The sequence below is a fragment of the Rhinolophus ferrumequinum genome, chromosome 4 (assembly GCF_004115265.2).
Source record: "Rhinolophus ferrumequinum isolate MPI-CBG mRhiFer1 chromosome 4, mRhiFer1_v1.p, whole genome shotgun sequence".
NCBI classification, from domain to species: Eukaryota; Metazoa; Chordata; class Mammalia; order Chiroptera; family Rhinolophidae; genus Rhinolophus; species Rhinolophus ferrumequinum.
Window position 1 is genome coordinate 73,007,809 of NC_046287.1, and position 25,798 is coordinate 73,033,606.

Below are 25,798 nucleotides of genomic sequence, written 5' to 3' on the forward strand. Positions count from 1 at the left end.
GAGACCTGAGTTCAAATCCCTACTCACAATTTTTATTGTCCATGCAATTGATTTGGCAATCCATTATTTGCTGGATTTTTTTTTCAGGTGTTTTTTTTTCCAACTGCATTCATACTTAATTTGTTGTGCATTTATGCTTGTGTCATATCCCAAGTTGTGGCATATGTTCTATGCTTTTAATCTTTTATTTAATATAAGCTCTCATCATAGCCCTCTGTACACAGGAATGCAATCAATATTAACATAATATACATTTATTTGGTGAATATCACATAATTGCTGTACTGAATCTGCAGTAATACAAGCAAGTTAAGAATGAAAAGTAGCACACATCACAATTATCACCATTGTATATCTGTATGTTCAGAATTGCTATTTTTCACATCCTTTTAAACCAAGATGAATTACAGAAATGAAAGCCCACAGGCGACAATTAAACAATATTTGGAATAAAATCATTTGGCCTAATTTTCATAACCACGGATTTCAAAGAATACCACCATCCATGCCAAGTGTGCCAGACAACCCCGTTGTCGGTTTCAGCACGGTAGGGGCCTGGGTAGTATAAACCATTCAGGTTTGCAGAGTGACACCTAGTGGGAGGAAAAAATAAACACGGAACGATCAGACTAGAAAAATATCCTTCTCATACCCTTTTATTTTACTAGCAAATGATCAAAAACATTTTAACTATGAATTCTGCCATTTTCAGACAAGAAAATATTGATCAGTTTTCAGAAGCCAAGATATTTCTACAAAAAATGGGCTTTTTTAAACTAGTGGATTTTAGTGCCATAACAGATTCAAGAATACAAGGCAAGACCCTTGTAGTGTATTAATAAAGAAGCATCTCCGTTCTTAATAGCCCTAAAACAAACAAACAAACAATAAAACCAAGCAAACAAAAATATAACCTTGTAACCCTCAGCCTTAGCAAGAATGGTTTGGGTTAACAAAGCACAGTGCTCTACTGCCAGATTTCCTGGATAATTTGCACTTACACTTTCATCCATCTGCTGCCAAAACTTAGGTTTCATAATTCAAACTTTCTTCCTCCCCTTTTTAAAATCGCTAGCATGTGAATTATTTTAACCTCAAGGGTAGTAAAACAAAGCTTAAACCTACCATTTAAAGTTTTACCAGACATCAACCAATAATCACTTGTCTGAGTTGCTAAGTTAATTTTTTACTCTAATATACATATTGCTCCAATCTAGATAAGTTGGTTAGGTTATCATAAATTTTAAAATGTCTCCCTTCCTCCTTTAAAATATGTGAAATTTGTCCCTGATATGGATCAATTAAGAGTACGTGATAATTTTCTGTGTACTATTATGAAATGAATTGTTACATATTTCTTTATGATATAACCAATGAAAAGATGTCAGGCAATAGAATGTAAGGGAAACACTCACAAAGGATAGTTCTAAAAAAAATCTATGGAAGGCACCCACATTATTGAATCAAGACACCATATAATTTACCCATCAGTGAGGAGCGGCTGGGTTGGATCGCCTACCAGCTTAGAGATTAACTCCCGCTGACCATCCTCCTAATTTAAACAGAGGTGACTATCGAAACCATGTATACTAAATCTGCAAGTGTGAAGAGTGTACTACTGTGTTTTTAAAACTGCATGGAAAGGAACATCAAAAAAGAAAATACTCTAAATTGAGCCTTCAGGATATATATCTTGGTGTGTCTCTGTCTTCCTAGAGACATCTACTACATACACTTTTTTATTTGGTCTGTGATTTGAGTCTTCATTAGGAAATGATTATGGTCAACAGAGGAAACCTTAGCTATTTTGAGACTAATTTTCCAGCGTCTTTCAGTTTCTAGAACAGCCTGGACTTGGAACCAGATGGGGAGATGGTTGGGGCTCCCTTGGCAAAGCAGTAGCTGTGAGCACCCACATGAGATGTTATGCTACACCAGCAAAGCAGAGAAGATACCAACCAACATCCAGTGACTGGGTTGCTACGTGGAGAAAGAACACCGTGTAGGTGGGTGATAATTATGAAGTGCCAACATTTCATGTAAATTAGAAAAACTATGGGGCAGAAAAAAATAATAAGAAGAAAGGATGATAAAGTTAACCTACAGTAGTAGCAAGCATGGTAGAAGCTACACCAAGCTTCTGGAACAAGTGACTTTTTCTCCAGCTTTTCTGATTTTCCACCTGCACAGCCTTATCATCGTCTCCTTTGACTCCAAAGATAATGCTGTCTCCCTGAGGGGCTCCAGCTACTGAACTGCCTTTGTCTTCCCTGAACCCCTATCTTTAAAGTCAAGTAAATCATTTACTTTCCCAGGTTACTGTGTGTGCCAGTTGTCATTCAGGCATGATACAAGCCAATCAACTGAAAAGTTTTGATCTCATGGTAATATTAACTGATATGATTGTTATTTCTGCATATGGAATTCTGTTCGAAATCAAACAATAAGGGATGCTTGCGACTTTGTGAATTATAGGAAGTTTTACATAATGCTGATCATTTTTACATACTACTAACTTAGAAGGACAGGGGAAGAAAAATGAGGAGAAAGAGAAGGTGACAAAGATGGTTTCTAAAAGAACAACAACAAAAAAAAACACTGGAGAAAAGACTGTCATTTACCTTTGATTTGCTAAATAGGAAAGATAACTTAGTTTCTCTGTCCTCTCTCACTGTTGTATGTGCTCCAGTTCCCTTACAAAAGACCAAAACTTAAATGGACTCTAACTTTTAGAAAAGCAAAATCCACAGAAAATACTGTTTTTACAACTACTTAGATTCAACTTGATACTACCTACAGCTAGCTGTATCTCCATAGAATATACAACTCTAACTCAGCCCCTCACAATAACTGATGTTCATAAAGAGAACTCACGTGATTTTAGGGAAAATTAACATGTGTCTGGTATACCTCCACTTACTAAGATAGAGGACGCTTAAATGTTTTAAAAGTGCTTATATAACATAAATATCAACATTTGGATTGTGGAATTTAACTGGATAGTTCTCGATTACATAGAAAACCTGGCATTTCAGATTCACTTACTGACAATTCTGTAATGGAAAGTTTCCATGTCCAGATATTTTGAGGTGGCCCCTGTCTTCTAAAGAGAAAAGATGTTCAAAACTCATGCACTGCCTAACAGTTTGAGCATATCTGCTTTGCAGATACAGCAGGCCCATTAGGTTATTTTTAAAGAAGATTGTACGAAGCTTCCATTCCTACTTTAAACTTGCAATTACGACAAAGGGAGCTGTCTGGAAGCCATCTTGGGTGGAGATGACTTAAAGGAATCAGGAATATCTGGCCTTGAGAAGAGAAAATATTGAGAAATACAATAAATATCTTCTCATCCAATGCCCGAAAACTTATCTTGAAAAGAAATTAAAATTACCCTGTAGCTACTGGGGAAAAAACTGGTGAAGTACAGGTGGCAAATTTCAGGTTAATAAAAGAAAGAAGTACAGTCAACAATGTAATGAGCTTGTTGATAAAGTAACACTGAAGTATTCAATCAGAAGGTGGAATTAGGCTTCAGGAATATTGTAGAGGAAATTTTTCTGCCCTGGGAGGAACTTGGATTGATTTAATGAAAGTCACAATAATTGAAAAGCAGTATTATATAGGAAAATTTATGACAATAACATGACCGTTTTGTATGATAGGAAAAGGTGAACAGCTACTTGAGTATTAGAATGCTGAAAATATTTTTTCTATATGTAGATGCTCTCTATTTCTTTATGCAATCTGTGGCCTACTCATGATGATAACTTACCCATAATTCAGTTTGCACATAGTCTTTGTAAAAGTAGTAATTTGATTTATTTCCATCACATACCTTTCAAGCTTTACAAATGTACACAATGAACAAATCCTCAAAATACTTCATCACTGAAGAATTCTAATAAAGATGATTTGATTACTTAATAATACCAGTATGACAAGGAAGATCAACATTACCTCACACAGGTATTATAATTAATGCCCACCAGAGAGATATCATCAACGCCATTACAGCTATGCTTATAAAATGTCAAACCTGTTAAACCACCAGCCAGACTGATCTTCTTCTGCACAGTTCCCTTCATAGTTGTCATTATCTCTGTCCCATGTGCTGAATTTCATGCTTTGGTGACTACCCCACCATTGCGTCTCAGGATGAAAATTGACGGCAAGCGCGTCTCCAGCTGTTCCAGAATATTCCCCGATATTCAACTCATAGGAATCCTAAAGGAACAGAGGCAAATTCTACTACCAGTCATCACTATTTTTAAAATGGGCTTATTTAGTAAATAAAAGAATAGGTTCTATTGTATATTTTTGTTTCCACTGACTTCAGGGATCATCTTGCATGTTTTAAGCATAATTTGTGGTACTTAATTGAAAATTTTGTACCTTTTCATCTCCAACTTTGAAATTTTTATATTGGGCGTAACGACTATTTTTTTCAAAATCTTCAAGGTCTATTTTTAAAGTGTAATCTCCTGGAAAAGAAAATAACAAGAAATGGTATTTTTTTTAATGTGTGAGATGATACTGATTTATTGAGACTTAACCACAATTCATGGCTCTATTTTACTTAGACTATTTCCCTCTTCCATGAGTCAGTTTTTCAAAGACTAAACACGGACTTGTATGTACAACACGAACGTTTTATTGTGTGTTTTACTTGGAAAAAAATTAAGGATACAATGTTAAAGGTAGAAAATTTCTTCTAGATCTATCATAGGTGAAAGCTAGTGCAATTTACTTGGCAAAGAACAACAGAAAATGTTATCATTTAGTTAATAAATTAGAAATCTAACAGTGAAAGATAAGCAGTTTTAAGAAGTGTAAATGTTTATCCTCTTTTTCTTAATTTCAGTAAGAATGTTGATCTTAAACATAAATAATGACTAAATAGTTGGTGTCTTCAAGTAATCATCTTTTCTTCGTTCTCCCATCATTTGCAAATAACAGACTATTTTTCAGAAACACAACTACGGTCTGGAACATAGGAAGTTATAAATCAAACTAAATGTTAAATAATGTATGTTCTATTCTCCTACTTTGATAAATATAATTTCGTAATGACCTGTAAGACCAAGTTTGAATTTAGAGTCTTAGAGGCCTGAGGGTTTCAGGCCGGAACATGGAGGCCCAGGAGAGAGAGGCCCTGAGCCTCACCACTCAGGCCTGGTCTGTGGGCTGCCTCCCTTCTCTTCCCAGCACTGTCTCCATCACACACAGCAAGGGACCTTGTCCACACTTGTGGACTTTCCAGACTGAACATCCAAGCTTTGTTTACACCTACAATACAAGCTGTTCCTTCACCTCCCCTCAGGCTTAGGGGCACACACACCAGCAGCCCACCTTCCCACAGGACAGAGGCATGAATGGATCCTGGAGACAAGCTCATGGGTGATTGGGACGCTGGATTCTCCATTACTGGAGTGAGTCTAGGAGGGATGTGGGCGTCTGTTGGCCTTGCACTTTGGCCTTACAAATTCCTTATCCCATGGAGCTCTCTAGAATGGGGTTCCAAGGAAGAGCCCCCTCTAACCTGATCAAAAGGCAGTAAAATGTATATGAACCAAGACTATGAAGTGGAGAGGAGCAGTAATGTGCACTGTTAACTCTCCTAAAAACTACTTTGCATCATAGAAGAAATAAAAAACCAGTCTCAATTCTTCAGGTAGCCATCTCTTTGGTCATTAAAGTAAATAAAAATACAATTACAGACCATTTCTAAATGAACCTTATTGCAAACCCCTCCAGTCAAAATTTTGCAATGGGGATAACGCTATTTTTGGAGGCAACTGCTTAACCTTGAGTATTCCCATAATTAAAGAATGCAGGGACAAAGGCACTGATTTTCCTTGGGATGATGTCATACATGGTTGCAAAGCCTTGAACTGATAAATACATTTTTTTTCTGCCATGAGAGTAGCCAGACTGAACACTAATCAAAACATGAAGTGGAAGCAAATGTGTTGGCAAAGTGCATCTGGGTGAATAAGCATTTAATAATAATTTGAAAAACAGTAAGTAAGAATTTTGAGTATTTAGAAGGAGCCAGGGGTGACTTTTTTGAGATTTTCATAATTTCAGTAAGAAACCATATACATATTAACAAATGAAAAAAACAGAAGCTGCTATGATAAATGTTACGTATCTATCATAAAATACTTAAAAGTAGGATAATAAGTATGTTGAAAATTAGAGAGCATTGGACACAAGGACAAACAAAGAAAGTATTAGGTTTCTAGGATTAGCCATCCTAAAGTATTATTCTGGAGTCTCAAAAATCCCTGTAATTATAATCCTACTGACTGTTATGAATATAAAAATACCAACCACTTCCCTTTACTTGGATGAAACCATCCTTGCTCTTACATTTAATGCATTGCCAGTGTGATTTTGCATGCTTTCTTGAGCAATACAATTGCCTTTTATAAAACATTCAGAATCAGACCTGAGTGGAACTGACTACAATCTCAGATTGTAAATGAGGCATGGAAGACAATGGATTGCAGCAAAAGAACATAGGAAACAGAAGTGTGGAAAATTGTTATCAAACTAATGATATTTTAGATAAATATTGAACTCTAGTTAAAGGTATCCAGGCAAAAATATATAGGGGGAATTTTACAGATGTCTTCAATTTACTTTGAAAAGTGTCAAAAAAATAAAATGAATCGATGGACAGATAGATGGATAGATACGGGATAAAAACAAGCATCATAAAATGTTACTGTAGAATTTAAGTGGCAGGTTGAAACGTCTTTCAGTTTTGCTGTATCTTTGAAATTTTCAAAATAAAATTGGAAGGGGGATGGAAACAAGGACATTTAGTATAGTATGGTTTTAATGGCAAAAACAGCCCCAAATCCCCCAATTTTTCACCTTTCCCTTAGCAATTCCACTTTGTAACGTCTCTCATTAAGTAGATTTTCTTTCACTGTACATATGAGCTGGTCCTTTCACCAAACAAAGCAGTGAAAATCATTGTGTGCCAGCTTGAGGACTCAAGAGAATTATGTGCTTCCACTCTCTCTCGGAATTCTGCCTGTGCAACAAGTCCAAATATAGGCTAGCTCGCTGGAAGATGAACGACCATGTGGAGCAGAGCTGAGTTGTTCCATCTGAGGCCAACCTAGAAGAGCCAGCCTCCAGCTGACCAGAGGTTGATCACAGACCCATGAGCAAGCCCAGCTAAGATCAGTAGAGCCACCTAGCCAACTTGTAGATCTGTGAGACATAATACATGGTTCTGGTTTTAAGCTGCTAAATTTTTGAAGTGGCTTGTTACACAGTATTATTGTGACAATAGATAACTGTATAGCATACTTATTTTGAGGCACTCAGGGCATTAAAAAAAGAATGACTATGACATTACATTTCTTTCCCAGAAATAGAAAATACATATATGAGAAATTCCCCACCCCCAACCCAGGTCTAGTTTCTTTTCCTCGATTCTTAGTTTTAAGCAGTCACATTTTGCAAAGGGGATTATTGCCCCACAGGAATCATTGTCATCTGAAAAATCACGGTAGTTACTGAATTATTTCTATTGCCTATGATTTAGTGAAAAACATTTTAGTGTTGTTTTATTGTAGTCCAAATGAATTTGACATTAGGCAAATCTTACCTTGCATGGTTAATACGTGAAGATTTTTATTACCCAGCCAATATTCACCATTTTTTTGGACAAAATTTCCAAAGCCATTTTCATAGTCTTCCCAGCCTCTAAAAAATTTAAAGTGAAAGCTGATTTTAGCAAAATCCAAATAGACCTATTCAGTACCCAAGTTGGTCACAAACCCCCACTGCTGTTCCCCGCTCCCAACCCCAATATTTTCTTGATTAGTTAATATACTTTCAGTATTCTTATTTAGAGAGTGAAAGTCTGTCTAATTAATAGACTTCAGGATAGTGCAAAAAGATCTACTTATTATAAATCACTTATTATAAATCTCCAAAAAAATTCTTATTTCATAATTAGCATACCTGCTAAAGTTCTCACTGCCATCAGATCGTCTCTGAATTACAGTCCATCCTCCTCCATCAGACATGTCACAATAAACAGAGAATTCTGCTGGGCTCTCGAGAGGTATGATTTTGTAAAATCCACTGTGTTTATGTCCATCATTGAAAATCTCTGAACAATCTGTTTACAAAACAAGGTAATGTAACATTTGTTATGTGTCTTTTTTTAAATTAATAAATGGAGCCTCTGAATGAGATTACTGAATACTAATGGAGACAGATAAACACATGATGTAGACAATCAGCTTTTTAAAATTGCCTCTTGTGCATCTTCCAGTGGATATTAGGGAAGTCTTATTTCTTTTCCTAGTATTTAATTATCATCTGACTCCTTAATATGGTCATGGACAAACAGGAGTAAAATAGGGATCTGGTTTGTCATTTATAATTTTTGTGGAAAACAATTTTAAAAAATTATATGTGTTTAGTTAATTACAGTATATATACGTAGAACTTATAGCTTTATCAGACAATACTGGAAATTCCCTCTTATGAAGCTAAAATGAAAGTAGAAATATGACACCAAACAAATAATTTAACATGGGTTACCTTGACTTAGAGCATTATAAATCATTCAGAACATTTGGAAATGAACTCAAAATAGTACCCTTCTTGTTAGAGTCTTACAACCACCCAGTCTCAACAGAGTTTTTACTAACCCACTGAAATTTCTAACAGTCCATGTATTCTTAGATATTTTGCTAAAAACTGCAAGTGCCTGCTATTCATTTTATCCCAGCATTCTTCTTTGCTACTGGATTTCTTTCACCATTGAAGCAAACATAGCTACCAATTTGTCACCAAAATTCAATATCTGTTTCTTAAACCACTTGAGGGTGAAATAAAGTAGTATTATTGGGCCTCAGCTAGGTTGATCTTTACAGACTTAGAGAATATGGCAAGAATGGACTTTGCTATCTTTAGATGCCCAGGAAGCTGTGTTTTAGGGTAGTTGAAATAGTGGCCACTATACAGAGATATTTTCAACGCTACCCAGTCACAGACTTTTGAATAAAAATACTATAACATGGCATCACTAACTTTTTAATTTTACCCTTATCATTTTGTTAATTTCCTCTTGTTAAGTTTTCTCTTCCTGATTGAATAACTCCATTCGTTTTAGCATATTTTAAGTTCTTTCATCATTCCATCGTTTTGATGCCAAATTGTCTACAATTCTGTTTTGTTATAAATAAATATATTCCACATTAAATAGACTAAATAGGCAATAGGAATCAGAAGACAAAAGAAAATAAAGAGCTTTAGTCACTTCTAAAGCCCTCCCCACGTTGAGACCAATCATACACTACTGTTTTAGTGAGATGTCATTTTTGTCATGATTTAAGCTTTATTCACATATTTATTTTTGAGATTCAGAAGCCCAAGTGTTGTTTATATGCGCTGAAGTATTAAAAAAGATCCTATTCTGGCAATTAAACATGAAGAAAAACAATGGGAAAACGATCACCTAAGTTCAATGTTGTTCAAAAGTTTCCCTCTTATAGTCAAGTATATTGCACAAGTATATTCATTACAGTAGACATATTTTAACTTTCCTTGTTAGGAAAGGAGCTCTTCACTTACATTTAACTTCCTACCAAAATGCTGAATAGTAAAGGCTCATAAGGTTCAGACTATTTTCCAGGAAAATATGGAAATAACTAGCTATAACGTTTGCCTCTGGAAAACTTTGTGAATATGGAGTTTTCAGCCAGAATTTTATATTTGTTTTTATTTTATGCCAAATGTGAGTTTGTGTTTTTAAGAAACTTTCCTTCTTCCCAGAGGAAAATGTCAAATACAACTTAAGATCCAGATGAAAGCTTTCAATTGAACAAAAAAGAAAAACAAACCAACCGACCAACAAATAAATAGAAATCAAATAAGTGTCTGTAGCAAAATTGCTTATAGCAGATAGATTAAGAAGCCCACCTTGGGGAAATGTGACTGACACTGTGATAGTATAAAGTTGAAACAATGTAGAGTTTTAAATATTAACTAGATATTTAAAACAATAATTTTTAAAATTTTATTAAATTTATTGGGGTGACATTGGCTAATATAATTATATAGGTTTCAAATGTACAATTCCACAATACATCATCTCTATGTTATATTGTGTGTTCACCACCAAAAGTCACATCTCTTTCCATCACCATGCATTTGACCCTGTTTTCCCTTTTCTACCTTACGCCGCCCTCCTTTCCCTCTGGTAACCACCATACTGCTTTGTGTCTATGAGTTTTTGTTTGTTTGTTCACTTGCTTTAAAAAAAATTTTTATTAAATTTATTGGGGTGACATTGGTTAGTAAAATTATATAGGCTTCAAACATACAGTTCTATAATACATCTGCTATATATTGCATTGTGTGCTCACCACCCAGAGTTGGTTCCCCTTCTATCACCATATATTTGACCCCTTTACCCTGTTCTGCCACCCTCTCCTCCCCCTTTACTTTCTCAGAACCACTAATCTGTTGTCTGTGTCTATGGGTTTTTGTTTGTTTCCCTTGTTTGTTTTTACCTTTCAGTTTTATATCCCACATATGAGTGAAATCATATGGTTCTCGACTTAGTGTGGCGTTGGTGGTATAGTGGTGAGCATAGCTGCCTTCTAAAACAATAATTTTCAAAATGTTTTGACCCACTCAACCCCCTGGAGAATAGGCAGGAGAGGGGATGGGCTAAAGAGCTCTGTGTTTGTGGGAGTTAAAAAAAAAAAAAGGATTTTGAATACTTACATAATACTGGAGTGAATCAAGGGCTTCCTGCCGGGTTTGACAAACATTGTGTTAAACTGGGTGCGGTCAGGACTTTCTCTGATCATGCAGAAAACAAGCTATGTTGGAAGGATAAATGCTTAAACTTCATAAAGTGACGGGATAATCTGCCAAATGGGCTTTTCCCCCTTGTCCCAGAACGCTGGCTGAGCTCAAAGCTAAGAACTAAAGGCACTAAGCATTCCACATTGTAAACTCAACAGAAGGCCAGCTTCTTCTTTTCCGTAGGGTATGTTGGGAAACGCCAGAACTGGCCCTGCCACCATCATTCTCAACTCCCAGGAGACATAAGAAGGAAACATAAGAGGAGAAAGGAAGTTGGTTCCTTGGAGGGTACAGTATTCTTGTAGGGTGGGCTGAGTGGGCTCCCTCCTCTGAAAACCAGGGAGAGACAATATACAGTAATCCCCCTAGCTATCCATGGTTTGCTTTGCACTGTTTTAGTTAGCTGTGGTTAACTGCAGTCCAAAAATATGAAATGAAAAATTTCAGAAATAATTCCTAAGTCTGAAATTGTGCTCCATTCTGAGTAGTGTGATGAAATCTCACAAATCCCAGTCCGTCTGTCCTGCCTGGCCGTGAATCATCCCTGTGTCCAGCATCTGCACGTTGCAGGTGCCCCCCTCACCGTTAGTCACTTAGCAGCTTTCTCAGTGACCAGTGTGACTGTCTGAGTGTCACAGTGCTTGTGCTCAAGTCGCCCTTATTTTACTTCATAACGGCCCCAAAGCACAAGAGAAGTGATGCTGGCCATTCGGACTTGCCAAAGACAAGCCATAAACTGCTTCCTTAGGGTGAAAAAGTATGTATGTATAGGAAAAACACAGTCTATATGGGATCTGGCCCTGGGGTTTCAGGCATGCTGAGGATCTTGGAACGTATTTCCTGTGGATAAGCGGGGAATCCTCTAATAACATAGATAGATAGCTGACATTTATTGAGCTAAATGCTTTTGTAATCATGTATACGTACATTAACTCATTTAATCTTTTCAACAAAGAAACAGGTATTATTATCATTCCTATTATACAGATGAGGAATGAAGCACATAGAGGTAAAGTAACTTTCCAAAAGGCCACAGCTAGTACGATGGGCAGCTGGACTTTGAAATCAGGCTTGAATCTATACTTGAACCACATCACAGATGGCCTCGAGAGGCTGTTTCATCAAGTTTGCAACTCCTGCGGAATAGGACAGGGTTAAGCCAGTGCTTTTGTTGGCTAAACAGATGTTGTGATACCATAGGCTGTTGTGATTGTCACTGATGAATGCAAATTTGATACTATAATCTTTTAATTTAGGTACCTAATTCAGTAGCACCCAAAAGCTTAAAAAAAAAAGATGCACTTAATTATGTTATATAGAAATCATGTGGTTTGTGCGTTGTTTGCATAAATTGCTAGGTTGTACGTGATTAGGTGTTGTCTCCCAATTGATGAACTAGAATTCGGAAAATAACTAATTTAGTAATAATATAGTAGTTTGTAAATAAGAACAAAGACATTTGTGTTTCTGTAGATCACATACATGGATATTTAATGTTTTTAAATTTAAGGACAGCAAAACCATAAATTTTGGTGTAAGCAAGTCCTTATATATTTTATATAATACGTATTATATATAATTATATATAACATATATGCTATAATATATATTTTATTAGAATTTATGTGTGATATATTTTATTTATCGAGTGTTTGCCTTTGGTAGGCTCTCCAGCACTATTGCCTAGATGCTGAAAAATAAAGCACAATTGAACTGTATTTATATTTCACAGTTTATTCCTCCTTCTTCTCCTTCATGCTTTCACCACAGATGATTAATGTTAAACATGGATCTACTGACTTCTGGATTTCTTTTTAGCTGTTATATCCAGAAACAGTCATCTAGAATGTCTATCTTCCATTATTCTAAGTGTTATGTTATAAGAAACACACACACACACACACACACTAATGGTTTGTCTGGGTCCTGTCCATATGAGTCTTCTATCTGATTCCTGCTTATGCAGTCAGTCCTGCTCTGACCTTGACAGTTTAATTTCTTAGTAACTGATTTCTTGCCTTACTCTTTGGTGACCTCTTGTTTCCTAAGGTCTATTCCCAGCACTCTCAACCCAGGGATCAGATTTTTTCTCTTAAACTTCAGTCTTCTCATGGCAGATGGCACAATCCTAGGACCAAACATGTACTTGCCTGCCTCTGGCCATTATCAGACATTAGAATCTGTGTTGATAACATGCTCAGATTGTGTCTAAATAGATACCCTGAATCAGGACCTTGGTTTAGAATTTGGAATAATGGTACCTCTCCTGCATCCACCCGTTCGTTGTCCTTGGGGTCAGTTTTGTACCTCGCTTTGCATTCACATATCTGTATGCTTGTCCCTTGAATATCCAACGTGTTGCCTTCCTCTCAAGCAGTTATTCAAATACCTAGCTTGTTCTACTCTAGGGGTCAGTTTGAAGTATTTGCCCTCACTTTCTTTCACCTGATCTGTTCCATCAATTAAATTTTAAAAATACTGGGGGTGCCAAAAAAAATGTATGGACACTTCGGTCAACGTTGTTCAAGCAGTAGTTCACCATAATCAGAAATGTCTGAATGCTGATGGTAACCACTTTGAGCACCTCTTGCAATTGCAGAAGTCAAACATGACTTGCAGTCATCTTTTGTTATTGGTATATATTGAGCATTACAATTTTAATATAGTTTTCCTTTTTAAAAATATGTATACATTTTTTGGCACCCTCTGTATGTGTGGAACATTTACTATATGCCAGTCACCATGGTAGGTGCTGAAAATATTAAGCATGCAGTGACAATACCCTAGGATTAGTACCAAGACAGAAAAATAGAGGATGCTTTTGGAGTGCATAGAAGTGGTACTCGATCAAGACTTCAGGGTCAGGAAAAGTTTCTTGAAGAGCTAAACTGGGATCAGAAGAATGAAGAGTACGAATCAGCCCAGGGGGAAGGGGTTGAGTTCTAGATAGAGAAAAGGACTAATGCAAAGTTCCAATGGCTCAGGAGAGCAGGGTGCTGCTGAGAAACTGGAATACGTTTAGTGTAACTGGAATGTAACATGCAAAAGAGACACATTCCAACAGATAATGTCCAAATTCTGGTTCCACCATACACTTCTGACACCATATCTATGCTGCTTCCACAAAACCAACACACTCATAATACTAGCAATCCCTCTGCCAGAGCAATTGCCTCCATCACCAAACACACTTTCAACTCCTCACGGTTCCACTTTGAGTCCTTGTGGTCTAGAAGAGGGGCCAGCCTTGGAATCAAAGACTCTCCTCTCTCTTCTTCTTGTACCACCCCACTTTCCTCTTTTTCTCTAGCTTTGATCATGCACTAGGGGGTTTCCATCTCTGCTTCCTCTGATCAATCCTCCCTCAGGCCTGATCCCATTTCTGACCTAGGTGACAAGAGAGAGAACAAGATGGGGCTGAGGGTGACAGCAACAAATCATGGTCATGTGGGAGGTTGTGCCAAACTTAAATGGCAAAAATTTTATATCCATTTTCCCCAAGGAAATTGGAGTGGGAGAGAAATAGATACGATAGAGAAATCTGTTGATTTTTATTAGGATCCCTTCCTAATTTTATGCCTAGTTTCTTGCGTAACACAATTTATCTTTGAAACATTAAAAAAATGAGAGCGATACTTATGAGCACATACTATGTGCCAGGCACAGTTCTAAATGCTTTACATGTATTCATTCATTTAATTCTTACAACAATCCTATAAACTAGCCACCATTATTATCTGCTTTTTTCAGCTGAGAAAATTGAGGCATAGAGATGATAACTCGTCTGAGGAAACCTTGCTAGTAGTGCTGCAGTCCATTCTCTAAACAATAAGTAAGACAAGCTTGGTTTAAAAACAGACTGCTAATGTGCGTTTGGGTGACAAAGAGCAGGGCTGTACACAGCGGGTGGATCCAGGCCCTCAGGATGGAGCCCAGAGCTCATGTGCACTCTCCTCACTGTCACTATCAGAGCCTGTGCTGTTCCCTTAGGAAAGTTCACTGGCAACAAAGAGCCTTCTAGACTTTCATCCTTGGAGTCGGCTATGCCAATTTGATGGGCTGGCTGTCTGGTTTCACACTCCCTGAGCCCTGGAGAGCCCTGAATAAAGGGTACTTCTAGTTACCTGTCTTTATAAAAGTACTACCTTCCTGGGCCAGAAGCTGATATTGAAGGCATTAACTAGAACATACATTATATAGTACATACTATGTATAATTGTACATTACATTATCTACCCCATGCATATAAGCATGTACAGTATAATTAAGATATTGCATAAGACATTAATTGAAGTCGTACATAACATTACTACTGAACATGAATATCTATGATTAAAGTCAATGCTTGATTTTACATAGTACATACAATGGTTGATCCTACATAGCCCATTAAGTCAAATCAATTCCAGACAACACGCACCTCACCTCCAATGGGTTATTTCTCGACTACCAACTCACGTGAAACCAGCAACCCTTGCGAGAAGTATCCCTCTTCTCGCCCGGGCCCATGAGCCATGGGGGTTTCTAAACTTGGGGTGTATTAGTTTGCTAGGCCTGCCATGATAAAATACCACAGATGGGCTGGCTTAAACAACAGAAATTCATTTTCTCAGTTCTGAAGCATGAAAGACTAAAAATTAAGGTGTCAGCAGGTTTGTTAGGGCTTCACTGTATAAAATGGGGGGTGGTGGAGGATAGAATTCAGCCCATAAGGCGGGGTCATCAATCAAATGGCCTCCTGACTGTTCTGATCACCCCCTTCTCAGTGACTCATTTCTGTCACCCACAATGACTGACCCAATCAACTGAGTGAGATTTTACCCTCCAACCTGTGTCTTTTGCCATTTCCCCCAGTCTCTGGATAGGTAACTGAAGCCTGCTGAGCGGATAGCTGATTATATTACAGCCAGGCCCCAAATTTCATGCAATGAAAAGGGTACCAAACTGCCACAAGACCCCACCTCCTTCCTGAAAAGAAGTGAAGCTTTCTACTAGGTGACCCCAGGAAAGCTTGGCCCTCTCAGCCTGTGGGAAGAAATTTGGTTGGAAGCATGACCTGGTTCTGGCCTTGAACAATCTCAACCACAGCCAACAGTGAAAGCACAAATCCTGTTCACCCCTGTAGGGATTCTCATTTAATTGGTCTGGAGTGGAACCTGGGCACTATTTGTGTACAGTTTCTCTTGGGTCACTTGCATTTCTGCGTATTTGGAAGCAGAGCATATGTTCTAAAATACTGTTTTCAAGGATGTTTGTATAGTGAACAGCCTTGAAAGATAAGGGCAGTGTCTCCCTCTAGAGGAGATGGCAGGTTTGTTTGCTATCCACTCATAAAGATAACATCTTCCTCTGGGGCAAAGGTTGGGCAGGATTGTTTATCACCCATTAGAAAAGATTGATGTTTCCTAAGCGCAGGGTGCCTCAGCTGTGACATAGCCCACTGCCTGCACATTTTCCACCTGAATTACTCCACACTGCTTCCTTAGGATTTGCAGGCAAGGAATACTGGTGAAAGCATGAAGGACGTGTTTCTGACCTAGGAGTCTCTTGTCTTTTGCCAGAGTCCCTGAAACCATGGCAGGTTAACTTGTTAGTTTGCAAATAGAGTAAAATCTCAGACCCCTCACAGTTCTTTATGAGCATTTTAAAACATCACCAGGTGATTCTAATGGCTGAGAATCATTGTTTTCAAGGAATTGCTATAGATTTTGCTTCTGGTTTAACGGCTTTCTAGAGCCTTCTTTCACAGTCTTGCCTAATCGTTGTACTAGTTCTCTTCTTAGGTTCCAGTTCCTGATTCTTTGCCCTGTGACTCATTAAGGCAGTCCCTTTGTTTTCCAAGTCTGTTTTTACCAAACTGTTTTTGTTTCCTTTTTGCTCCATGCTCCAGAGGCACAGGCCAGCACAGGCCATCTTCACCTTATATCTCATTCCCAGTGACTCTGGCCTCCTTCTGATCCTTAATGGGACAGGGCAATTTTACTCCAAGGATTTAGGATAAAGGATCAAGTTGCTAAACAACAGAGGGTCTGAGCAAAAAGAGATTAGGATCTTGGTAAAGAGAGAAAAAGGGAGCATTTTATCGAAGCATACGTTCTAAGATCCTCACCACTCTTATATCCATCACTGGTGAGTATATTTGAAAACACAAAATGAAGACGGTGTTATTCTCATCAGCTGGGCATCTGTTTAGCCTCTACAGCTTTTCAATTATAGTCCAATGTGTTTTCCAATTTATATTTGATTATCTTGCTATTCCTATCTCTAGGTATTACCTTGTTTTCATTCATAAGTATGAAGATCTACGTTCCAGGCACTCGAATAGGCAATAGGGAGGGAAGTGCATTAAACATCATCCCAGACCTTAAAAGTCCCCAGCTAATTGACAAAGATAAATTCATAAACAGAGAAATTATAAAACATCATAGCAGTAGTTGGAATAGACATATCAACAAAGTGCTCTAGTTGTTTCTTGTTGTTTCTGACAACTACTGTTTGTCTACTTTAAAAGATGCCTGCAGGAAGTCAGGTGAATAGTTTTCTATAGGGAATAATGACATGGGCAGTGATGTGTATATGTGTTGACAGTTGAAGATCATTTAGTCTCTGGGGGAAAATACTGGCCTCATCAAAAGGAAAATTGCCAAACCATAAAAATACACACTTAAAAACAATTCTTTTATTTCCTAAATAATTCTCATTCTTTTTCTTTCTCTAATCTTTTATTCAATAACCTTATTTATTACCCTAAGGCACACCAGAGTTTCAGAAGGAAAAACTGTATAAATGTAAGAAGAAACGATACACAAATAAAAACAAAGCTCAACTGTAAAATTTCACAAATATAATCTGTCACTTGCACTGATATTTAAACAATCTATTGTCTTGGTTCTTATAAAACTATAGAAATTCTCAAATATTGAGCATTGATATTAAATGTACCCTGCTGAGATAATAGACAAAAAAAGGATAAAAAATGCTTGAAGACATTCAAATTTGGTATAATGCTTCATGTAGCTTGTAACTGGAATAGGAAAAGCTCTTTAGCAAAACCTGATGTGTTCGAATAACTAGCACCATCATTGCACATGGGTATATGACATAAGTTATTGAAACACTTAAGAAAAATAGATTCTGACCTGCATATTGCCTCTTGCTGCCAAGGTCAATGACACTACTCTCTTCTTCGTTTTCCAGGAACTGGATTTCCTTCTCATGCAAAAGCTGCGTGATCTTGACTTGTTGCTGTTTGACCCGGGTCTCAAGCAGGCGCACCTGGGCTCTAAGACGTGCCTGCTCCTGGAAACAGTTCTCGAGAGCCTGCAAAGTAACATGCATCTTGTTCCCATGGAAAATAAATGCTCCAAGTAAGTTGGATAAATTAATGATTCAATTTTGTCCCCAACTCCCATTTCAGAATATTTTTCCAACAAGAAAATAGTTTGAAAATTCTAATACTATTTGTTATTTGAAGAATAAGAAATTATGGCTTATATTGAAGTGTTAGAACTAAAAAATTATATAATAAAATAATCTGAATGACTATGCTAAAAGCATTAGAATCGTGGTTGCATTTGAGTCTCATAATGATTCCATAAGGTAGGAATGGACTCAAGAATCACCAGTGGGCAAGAGGAGTCAGAATTTATAGCAAGTTCAAGGTTTCTGTTCTCAATGTCTGCATGACGCTGCGTAAGTGCTTTCTTAAGAGTAAAATCAATGAGGCTTTTGAATGATCTTTTGGTGTTAATGTTTTCAAATATAATTGAATGCTTATAATCTGATAACATATGGCCACCTTCATTAGGGACGCTAGTTATCTTACCCATTTACTTGTTGCTGAAAATTCTACTGGAGTCACTTTAACTTTTTGATTATTTATTTTTTCCTCAATCACTTTAAAAAGAGATGGGAGGAGACTCAGTCTTCCAGTTAAGTCATTTATTTTCTCTAAAAAGGCAAATAACCCAAGAATATTGCACAGTGAGAGAGTTTATCAGCTTCTTTCTAAAGTGGCATCTGAGCCACTCCAAAGATAATGTGGCAGAGCCCTCCAAAGATAAAGCAAATGGGGAGGTGAATTGGGAAGGACAGTTGCAGAGGTGAGTCTCCTGGCAAGAGGTGCTAAAGCTAAGAAACTTTAATAAAGGTTCTCGAATGCTCAATGTTGGGAGAGTTAATAGGGGTAGTTTTAAAAAAGGACAAAAGACAAATTTTAGCCATTTTTCAATTTTTACCTTGATATCTCTATTTGCAGCCCATCTCATGATCTCCTGTGATAAGTATAAATGTTCACTTCTGAGAAATTATGACTTTTAATGTGTAAGTGCATCATACTACTTTTATATACATTATTTCCTAAAATAGGCATTTGGTTATAGTCAGATATATTTCCCAATTTATATGTGCGTTACTTTCTGTTCCTATCCTTATGTGCTACCTTGTACTCTTCCATAAATACGAGGATGTACTGTATTCCAGGTACTCTGCTAGGCAGTCAGAACAGCATAATCAGATATCCAATTTGGGACAAAGGGAAGAGGTACACTGCTTTCCTGTAAAGGACTAGAATATAAACATAGCAACTTAGCCTCGAAACTGAAAGTCATATAACAAGAGAATGGAGAGGTAAAAGAGGCCTCCTCTCTCTCATCTCCTCGTCCAGGTCACTGAATCTCTCCCAGGTATTTCTCTAGGACTATTTTTTATTGCTCTTGATGTTCTCTTCTCCTCACTCTTTGATTTAGCCTCTTTGAGTTATTTGCTCAGGCCCCCGAGTCATAAATGTCTATCGAATGAACAGCAAACACATTTTATGGTGAGTTTGGAATCCTGTCTTGATTTCTGATAGTGGGAAACTGGTAGTGATATTGTTAAAAATAGTAGACTTGGCATTTTAAAAATAACTGAAGGGATTACAGAGCAAGTATGTTCAATCTTTATGTGACTGGATATACAGTGTTAATAAGCTTATTTAAAACTTATGAATTTTCTTTCTCCCAGAACTTGGAGCGAATGAGTATTTTCACTTTTTTACTCATGAATGAAAGAGGGCACACATTCATTGTAATTACTTTCAAACAATCTGTTTAGTTTACACTAATAGTGTCCAATATTGGAAAGCCCAAGGTCAATTTTAATGGACAGTTTTAAATTCCTTATATTATGTAACTGCCCAAATAACCCCAGTAAATTAAAAAAGATTTTACTTATTTGTTGTGAATACTGATTTTTACTTTAAAAATTTTAAAAAGTATTTGGTAAGTGCCTATTATGTGTGAGGTACTTCCACAAACTTTTTTATTTCTCCCCACCCCTTAGATTTTTTCAGTGAAAACTTACTATAGGTTTTCTGCAAAATAAATGAAAATTCAGGTCAAAGCAAGCATTATAAATTCAACAGTTTTTGTAATGAACTTACCCAGCTTTCCCTGTTTATTACCAGGGTAGTGGTGACAAGGATAAAACTAAACATCTTTGCCATTTTTCCCATTGAAGAACTGCAAGAGCAAAAAGAATTTCAGACAGTTATTTCCTGTGAATTTTTCATGAGTTCAGTTAGGTTAAGGCTCAAGGCAATCAGGGAGGTCGATGCAGTTCCAGGCCACCTACGTGAGAGTCATGCCCCCAGGATATTCTCCTGGACTTTCCCAGGCTTCCCTCACACAGAATCATGCCCGCTTTTACCTTCAATAGAATTGAGCCTGTTCAATTGCAAAAATAAAGGAGAGATTCTGGATCTCTGGGTGGTCCTAATGTGCTACTTGTATGAAAGTGTGGAAAAGGCACAGGCTCTGTAAACTTGAAGACCTGGGTTCCTATTTTGGCTGAGCCGCTTTCAGTGTTGTTTAGCCACATGCTACTTACTAAAATGCTTCTGATCTGTAAAATGGAACTAATTCCTACCTTATAGGACTGTGGCAATTTTGATGTAATATTTTTAGATTGCTGGCATATGATAAATGTTAAATAAATAGTAACTCATTTTGTGTGACGAGCCAGCCGTCACAAATCGATCAGTACCTGACAAGGGGAGTGGGAATGAAAAAGAGACACTCACACAAATGATGATGCGGCCGGTCTTCAGTGATCCTGAAGCACCGTCTTTATTTATTACCACCGTTTATATACCCTTTGAGTACGTGCAGTTTAACAATCACGAGTGTGCATTACCTCACAGAAAGTAAAATTTTAACTTCTACTCAGAAACTTACAAAATCACTAAAGAACTCCCCAAAAGCAATTATCCCATGACAGAGTCTATCCATTATCCTGATAGCCATCAGTGATCTGTGTCCGAGAAACTGGCCGTTCCCACCACATACCTCAGCAGTGTGCAAGCACCCTCCAGGTGCAGGCAAGACAATGCCTCAGGAGCAGAAACAAGTTAATCATAAACTGAGCCAGTTCTCAAAGTTCCAAAGCATCAAGAAATCATGGCTCCCCACAATTTTGTATATGGAAGACAGCTTTTATTTTTAAAAGAAGAAAAAGGTTACAACAAATAGGTGATATAAATTGTTTTTCTTAATGTCTCTATAGGGAAGCTATCAAGATATAAAAACGTTAAGCCCTATTTAAAGTTATGGAGGAAATTTCGCTTTACCACTTCTCAAGATTATTTTAAAAACAATCTTGAAGTCATTAGTCTTGATGAAAAACTTCACTCATCCTCAAAATAACTTCTGTGTGCTGCCAGTGGTGAATTTTCATTAATTTTTGAAGCAAAGGAGCCTAGAAGGACAGAAATATCTGCATAATCTTTAAACACATTTTACCTATGGTTTCTGCTAAAAAATAAAAAACTGGAATCAACTGAATTGTTATTTGCTTGTCTATTTTTATTCTTATAGAACCTATGACCACTAGGTCCTTTTAATGTGTCTCTTTATCAATTTTTATATAATTAGAGAAATGATTCCTAAACTTTGCTGTCTATTAGGATCTCTTGGGAAGCTTTTAAAAAAATCTCCATGCCCAGGGATTGAATCAAATGTCTAAAGGCGGCCATCGGGCTTTGGAATTTTTTGTAAAGACTCCCAGCTGATTCCAATGTTCAGCAAAAACTGAGAAGCAATAATTGATTTAAGGACTTAGTAGACAAAATTTTTTTAGTCTTTGTTAATAAAGTAAGTAGTCCTCAGTCTTTCTGAGACCAACAAAACAGTTACAGAATGGGATAGGCATTACTTAAATTCAGTGACAAATAGCATGCATGGCCACATTGGGAAGCATTGTAAAATATAATGTGAATTTTTAGAATATGTGAAATTTGTGCATTACAGATCATAATAGTCTGCTAGATATAACTGTATAATTTTCACTTCACACATTTTTACCTCTGGCTGACATTTTTATATAACTACATACCTAGAACTGTGTTATGCATTTTATAAGCATCTTATTTCTTCCTCAAATAACTGTACAAGGCAAGTATTATTATCCTCATCATACAAATGAATACTAGATCGGAGAGGTTAAGTAACTTCCTAAGATCACTCAAATGGTGTATGGAAGACCAAACAGTTGAGCTTTCCACCTTGAAGGCTTGTGCCCCCAGCGTGTACTCTACATGGTCTTCTTTTCTACCTACTTATATCTCTGCCATCTACTTGGCCTTCTCCACTGAACATCACTCACTCCTGAACGTGCTGTGACTTATTCTTGAGACACATGCTTCTCCAAGTGAACATTAAGTTAACTTGAGGAGAGGAGACAGCTGCATTAAAGCAGAAGCGATCCTAGGGAATGATAGCATCAGCACGAGTTTATTGATCATCAGCTACCTGCTCAGGACTATGCTAAATGATGTGAGAGAATAAAACATGGCTGCCCCAGCAAGGCAATGTTTTGAGGAAGAAATGAAAATAAGCACTAACATGGAAATGAAAGACAATGTAAATTCAGTATATATGACATCATGTGTAATTAAATATAAAAACTAAACTCTCCCAGACCACCCTTAAAGACAAAATTAATTACTTCCTGCACTGTGATCCCATGCTATATTTATAGACCAATACAGCATTTATTCACTTAATAAACTGTGTGCTTCCCTGCTATGTTCTAGGCACTGTGCCAGGTGATGGAATTATCATTTAGTCAGTCTTTTACATGTGTTTCTCCAACTGTTTCCCTTTATCGATGTTGTTTTGCTTCGAATAAAATTTTTAAAGGCAAAAGCCACACCTTGCTAATTGCTAATTGTTGTATTCCCAACATCTAACTTACTATGGTGACTCTGATAAATGTTTATTTGTTGCCTCTGCAGAAAATATTCCCCAAGAGGGAAAATCTTTCTCAGAGGGGAAAATGTGATTTCCCTCCCATAAAACCACAGTCTGTTTATAGTGACATACTTCCTCCTCAATGCTTATTCTGGTCAAGGGGAAAACAATGGACTAAGTGCATTTTTGAAAGTGTTAAGAAAGAGTTAGGGATTTTTGATTGAATTAAACACATGATTTTTTTTTCTCACAAAACCCCACTCCAGAGCCCCTTTAGGTCTCCTGAGCTTCTTTCTTAGTGTCTAGTTGTTCCATTCTTAATATAGTAAGTGGAATATAACAAATGGCATATGTTTGAATATTTTTGATCTACAAAATTGGCAATTTCATATGATTCAAATTAATCATATGAAGATGGTTAGATGGAAAGAACACACTTGAAATCATTGCAGTCTTTTATATTTAAATGAGTGCCAGGAGATAGTTTTAAAACAAAATATTTGTAACTTATTTAATGAAAGAAAACAGTTTAGTAACAACCTATTTTTATATGAATGCTGCCTCCATGTTAATGCACCAATTTAATATGACAATTAAAATATGTAAACAAAAATTCCTAACACATAGTCAGCATGTGGAATCTCATGGTTCTGTCACAAGCCAATCCTCAGGATGTCTTTAAAAGAGAAATCACAATATTCACTTTTAACTAAGGGAAAAAGTAGAAAAGCAAAGTAACTTTTCCATGGAAAGGCTCTACATTCAAAATTTATGCAATATCCAACCACCTCTGAACTACCTCTGTTGCTACCATCTCGTCCAAGTCACTACCGAAAGATTTCAGTGATCCAAACCTGAACATTTTTTGAAAATGACACCAGGACCACAGTCCAAACTGAGCCTTACCTGGGCAAATTGGGATATATGGTCACCTACCTATAAGGCTTTACATAATCTTCAAAATCCCATATATATATATCACATTATATAAATGTCTAATCACTATGTTTTACACCTGAATCTAATATAATATTGTATGTCAACTATAATTGAAAAATAAAAACAGCTATTTTTAAAAAGTGCTCTGGGAGATGCTTGGAAATTATATAATATATATACATATTGCTTTATATTAGATTTGATATAAAATAAAGGGACAAAGAAATGTTTTTACAAGTCTGTCTCTGGGTGTCCTGAAATTTCCATCTCATTGTCATTAAAATAATCAAATCTGATCATTCCCAGAGAAAGAAAGCAGCCTCTAGTTTGGCAGATATTTAAATAATAAAGCATTTCAAAATGCCCTTATATATATTTTAAAAGTCATTATATTAATTCGATCAAATTTAAAATAATTCCTAAAAATATCTTAAGTCCTCTAAAATTCCCCAGTGCCCTACTTTGTAATTCTAACCATCTTCTACAGTACTGAAGAAATGTTTAGGTTTTAAGAAATTTGCTTTGAAAATCTAGTCTCCATCATTCACTAGAGTAAACAAGTATTATTCTGCAAATCTGGCTTGTGGTAAAGTGATATCAGATGATTTAGTTCCTCACTATGTAACTATTTGTATTTCTTTTACAATGTTTTTGCTTTGGGATGTTTCAAAACTTTGTTATTATAAAATTAAAATAGCTTTCCAATGGCTATTCTTTGATTTCCCATATTATTTAATATAAATTATTCTAAGTCTACAAAGTCTAATTGATTCCCCACTAAATTTTTTTTTAAGTTAGATGATTATAGTGAAGTAAATTTAAAGTCAAAAATATTAAGTTTGGAACTTAAAAAATTACACAGCTCATAGGTAAGTTTTAAAAACACAATTACAAAACAAAAGTACATTAGTGGCATGCAAAATCTCAAAACTGTATGTTTTAAGTGGGCTATTGTGAAAGAATATAAAAGAAATAAAAAAGGAAGAAAAAGTTATTGAAGAAAGCATGTTTAATAAGATAGCACTCATAAATGGAGTACATCCTTAATGGAGGACAGTTAGTTAAAAATTTACCCAGGAACACAGAGTTAAAGACTCTTTCTATGCTATTTTTTACCAGCCTTTTTTCTTTTTCTGAAAATGGAAAATAACAATATCTTTCTTATTTATCTTAAGAATTACTCAAGGAAATAGAGAATATTCAAGGAAAGCCTGGAAAAGCTAAATGAGTTTGATTCCCAAAGATAGAAATAAAAATATTTCTGAAGCATTCACTTATTTTCCATTTTGTATAATGAAACTGCAAATCCTATTATTTACATCAAATTTCCACCCAATTCACTTAAAATGTACTGGTAATGGAAAGTAAATATATTTCTAAATCTCTTTTCCAAGCTGCAGAAGCAGCCTTCTCTCTAATCAACATTACCTCTCTCAATAGCTGATGATGGTTTCTTGAGTTCTGCTGAATATCATACCTATGAGATAAATTAGCATTATTACAATTATGTCAAATGTGCAGAGATGTTAAATACCTTGCTTAAAGCTAGAAACGAGTCGGAGATAGAGCTCAGGTCACGTCCAGCGACTCGGCTTGCCAGGATCCTCTAACTGCACTCAGAGTTTGTAATTGTTTCTCCATTATTTGATTAGAAGTAGGGGCAATATTGATTGTGGCTTTAATCCAGAAATAAATATGTGAGGAAATCAGTTTAACTGGAAGGAACACTAAAAGAAAAGATTCAAGGACAAATCCCAATACTCTGATATTTTCTTTTT

General features: G+C 36.4%; 1 protein-coding gene across 3 annotated transcripts; it reads right to left on the reverse strand.

Annotated features, from left to right (window-relative positions):
• Nucleotides 1–238: 238 nt before the first annotated feature.
• FGL1 (fibrinogen like 1) lies at nucleotides 239–25,654 on the reverse strand. Of its 3 annotated transcripts, none has more exons than XM_033104991.1 (8): nucleotides 25,555–25,654; nucleotides 20,276–20,354; nucleotides 17,994–18,174; nucleotides 7,990–8,149; nucleotides 7,631–7,728; nucleotides 4,396–4,484; nucleotides 4,040–4,227; nucleotides 239–593 (listed from the first exon to the last, which is right to left on the reverse strand). In XM_033104991.1, exons 2-8 carry the CDS (start codon nucleotides 20,345–20,347, stop codon nucleotides 434–436), a joined length of 948 nt encoding a protein of 315 aa, XP_032960882.1. In that variant the 5' UTR covers nucleotides 20,348–20,354; nucleotides 25,555–25,654; the 3' UTR covers nucleotides 239–433. The 3 variants fall into 3 exon arrangements, with proteins under 3 accessions (XP_032960882.1, XP_032960883.1, XP_032960884.1); XM_033104992.1 differs by having other exon boundaries at nucleotides 25,449–25,585; XM_033104993.1 differs by lacking the exon at nucleotides 25,555–25,654 and adding an exon at nucleotides 20,915–20,945.
• Between the last annotated feature and the right edge of the window lie 144 nt (nucleotides 25,655–25,798).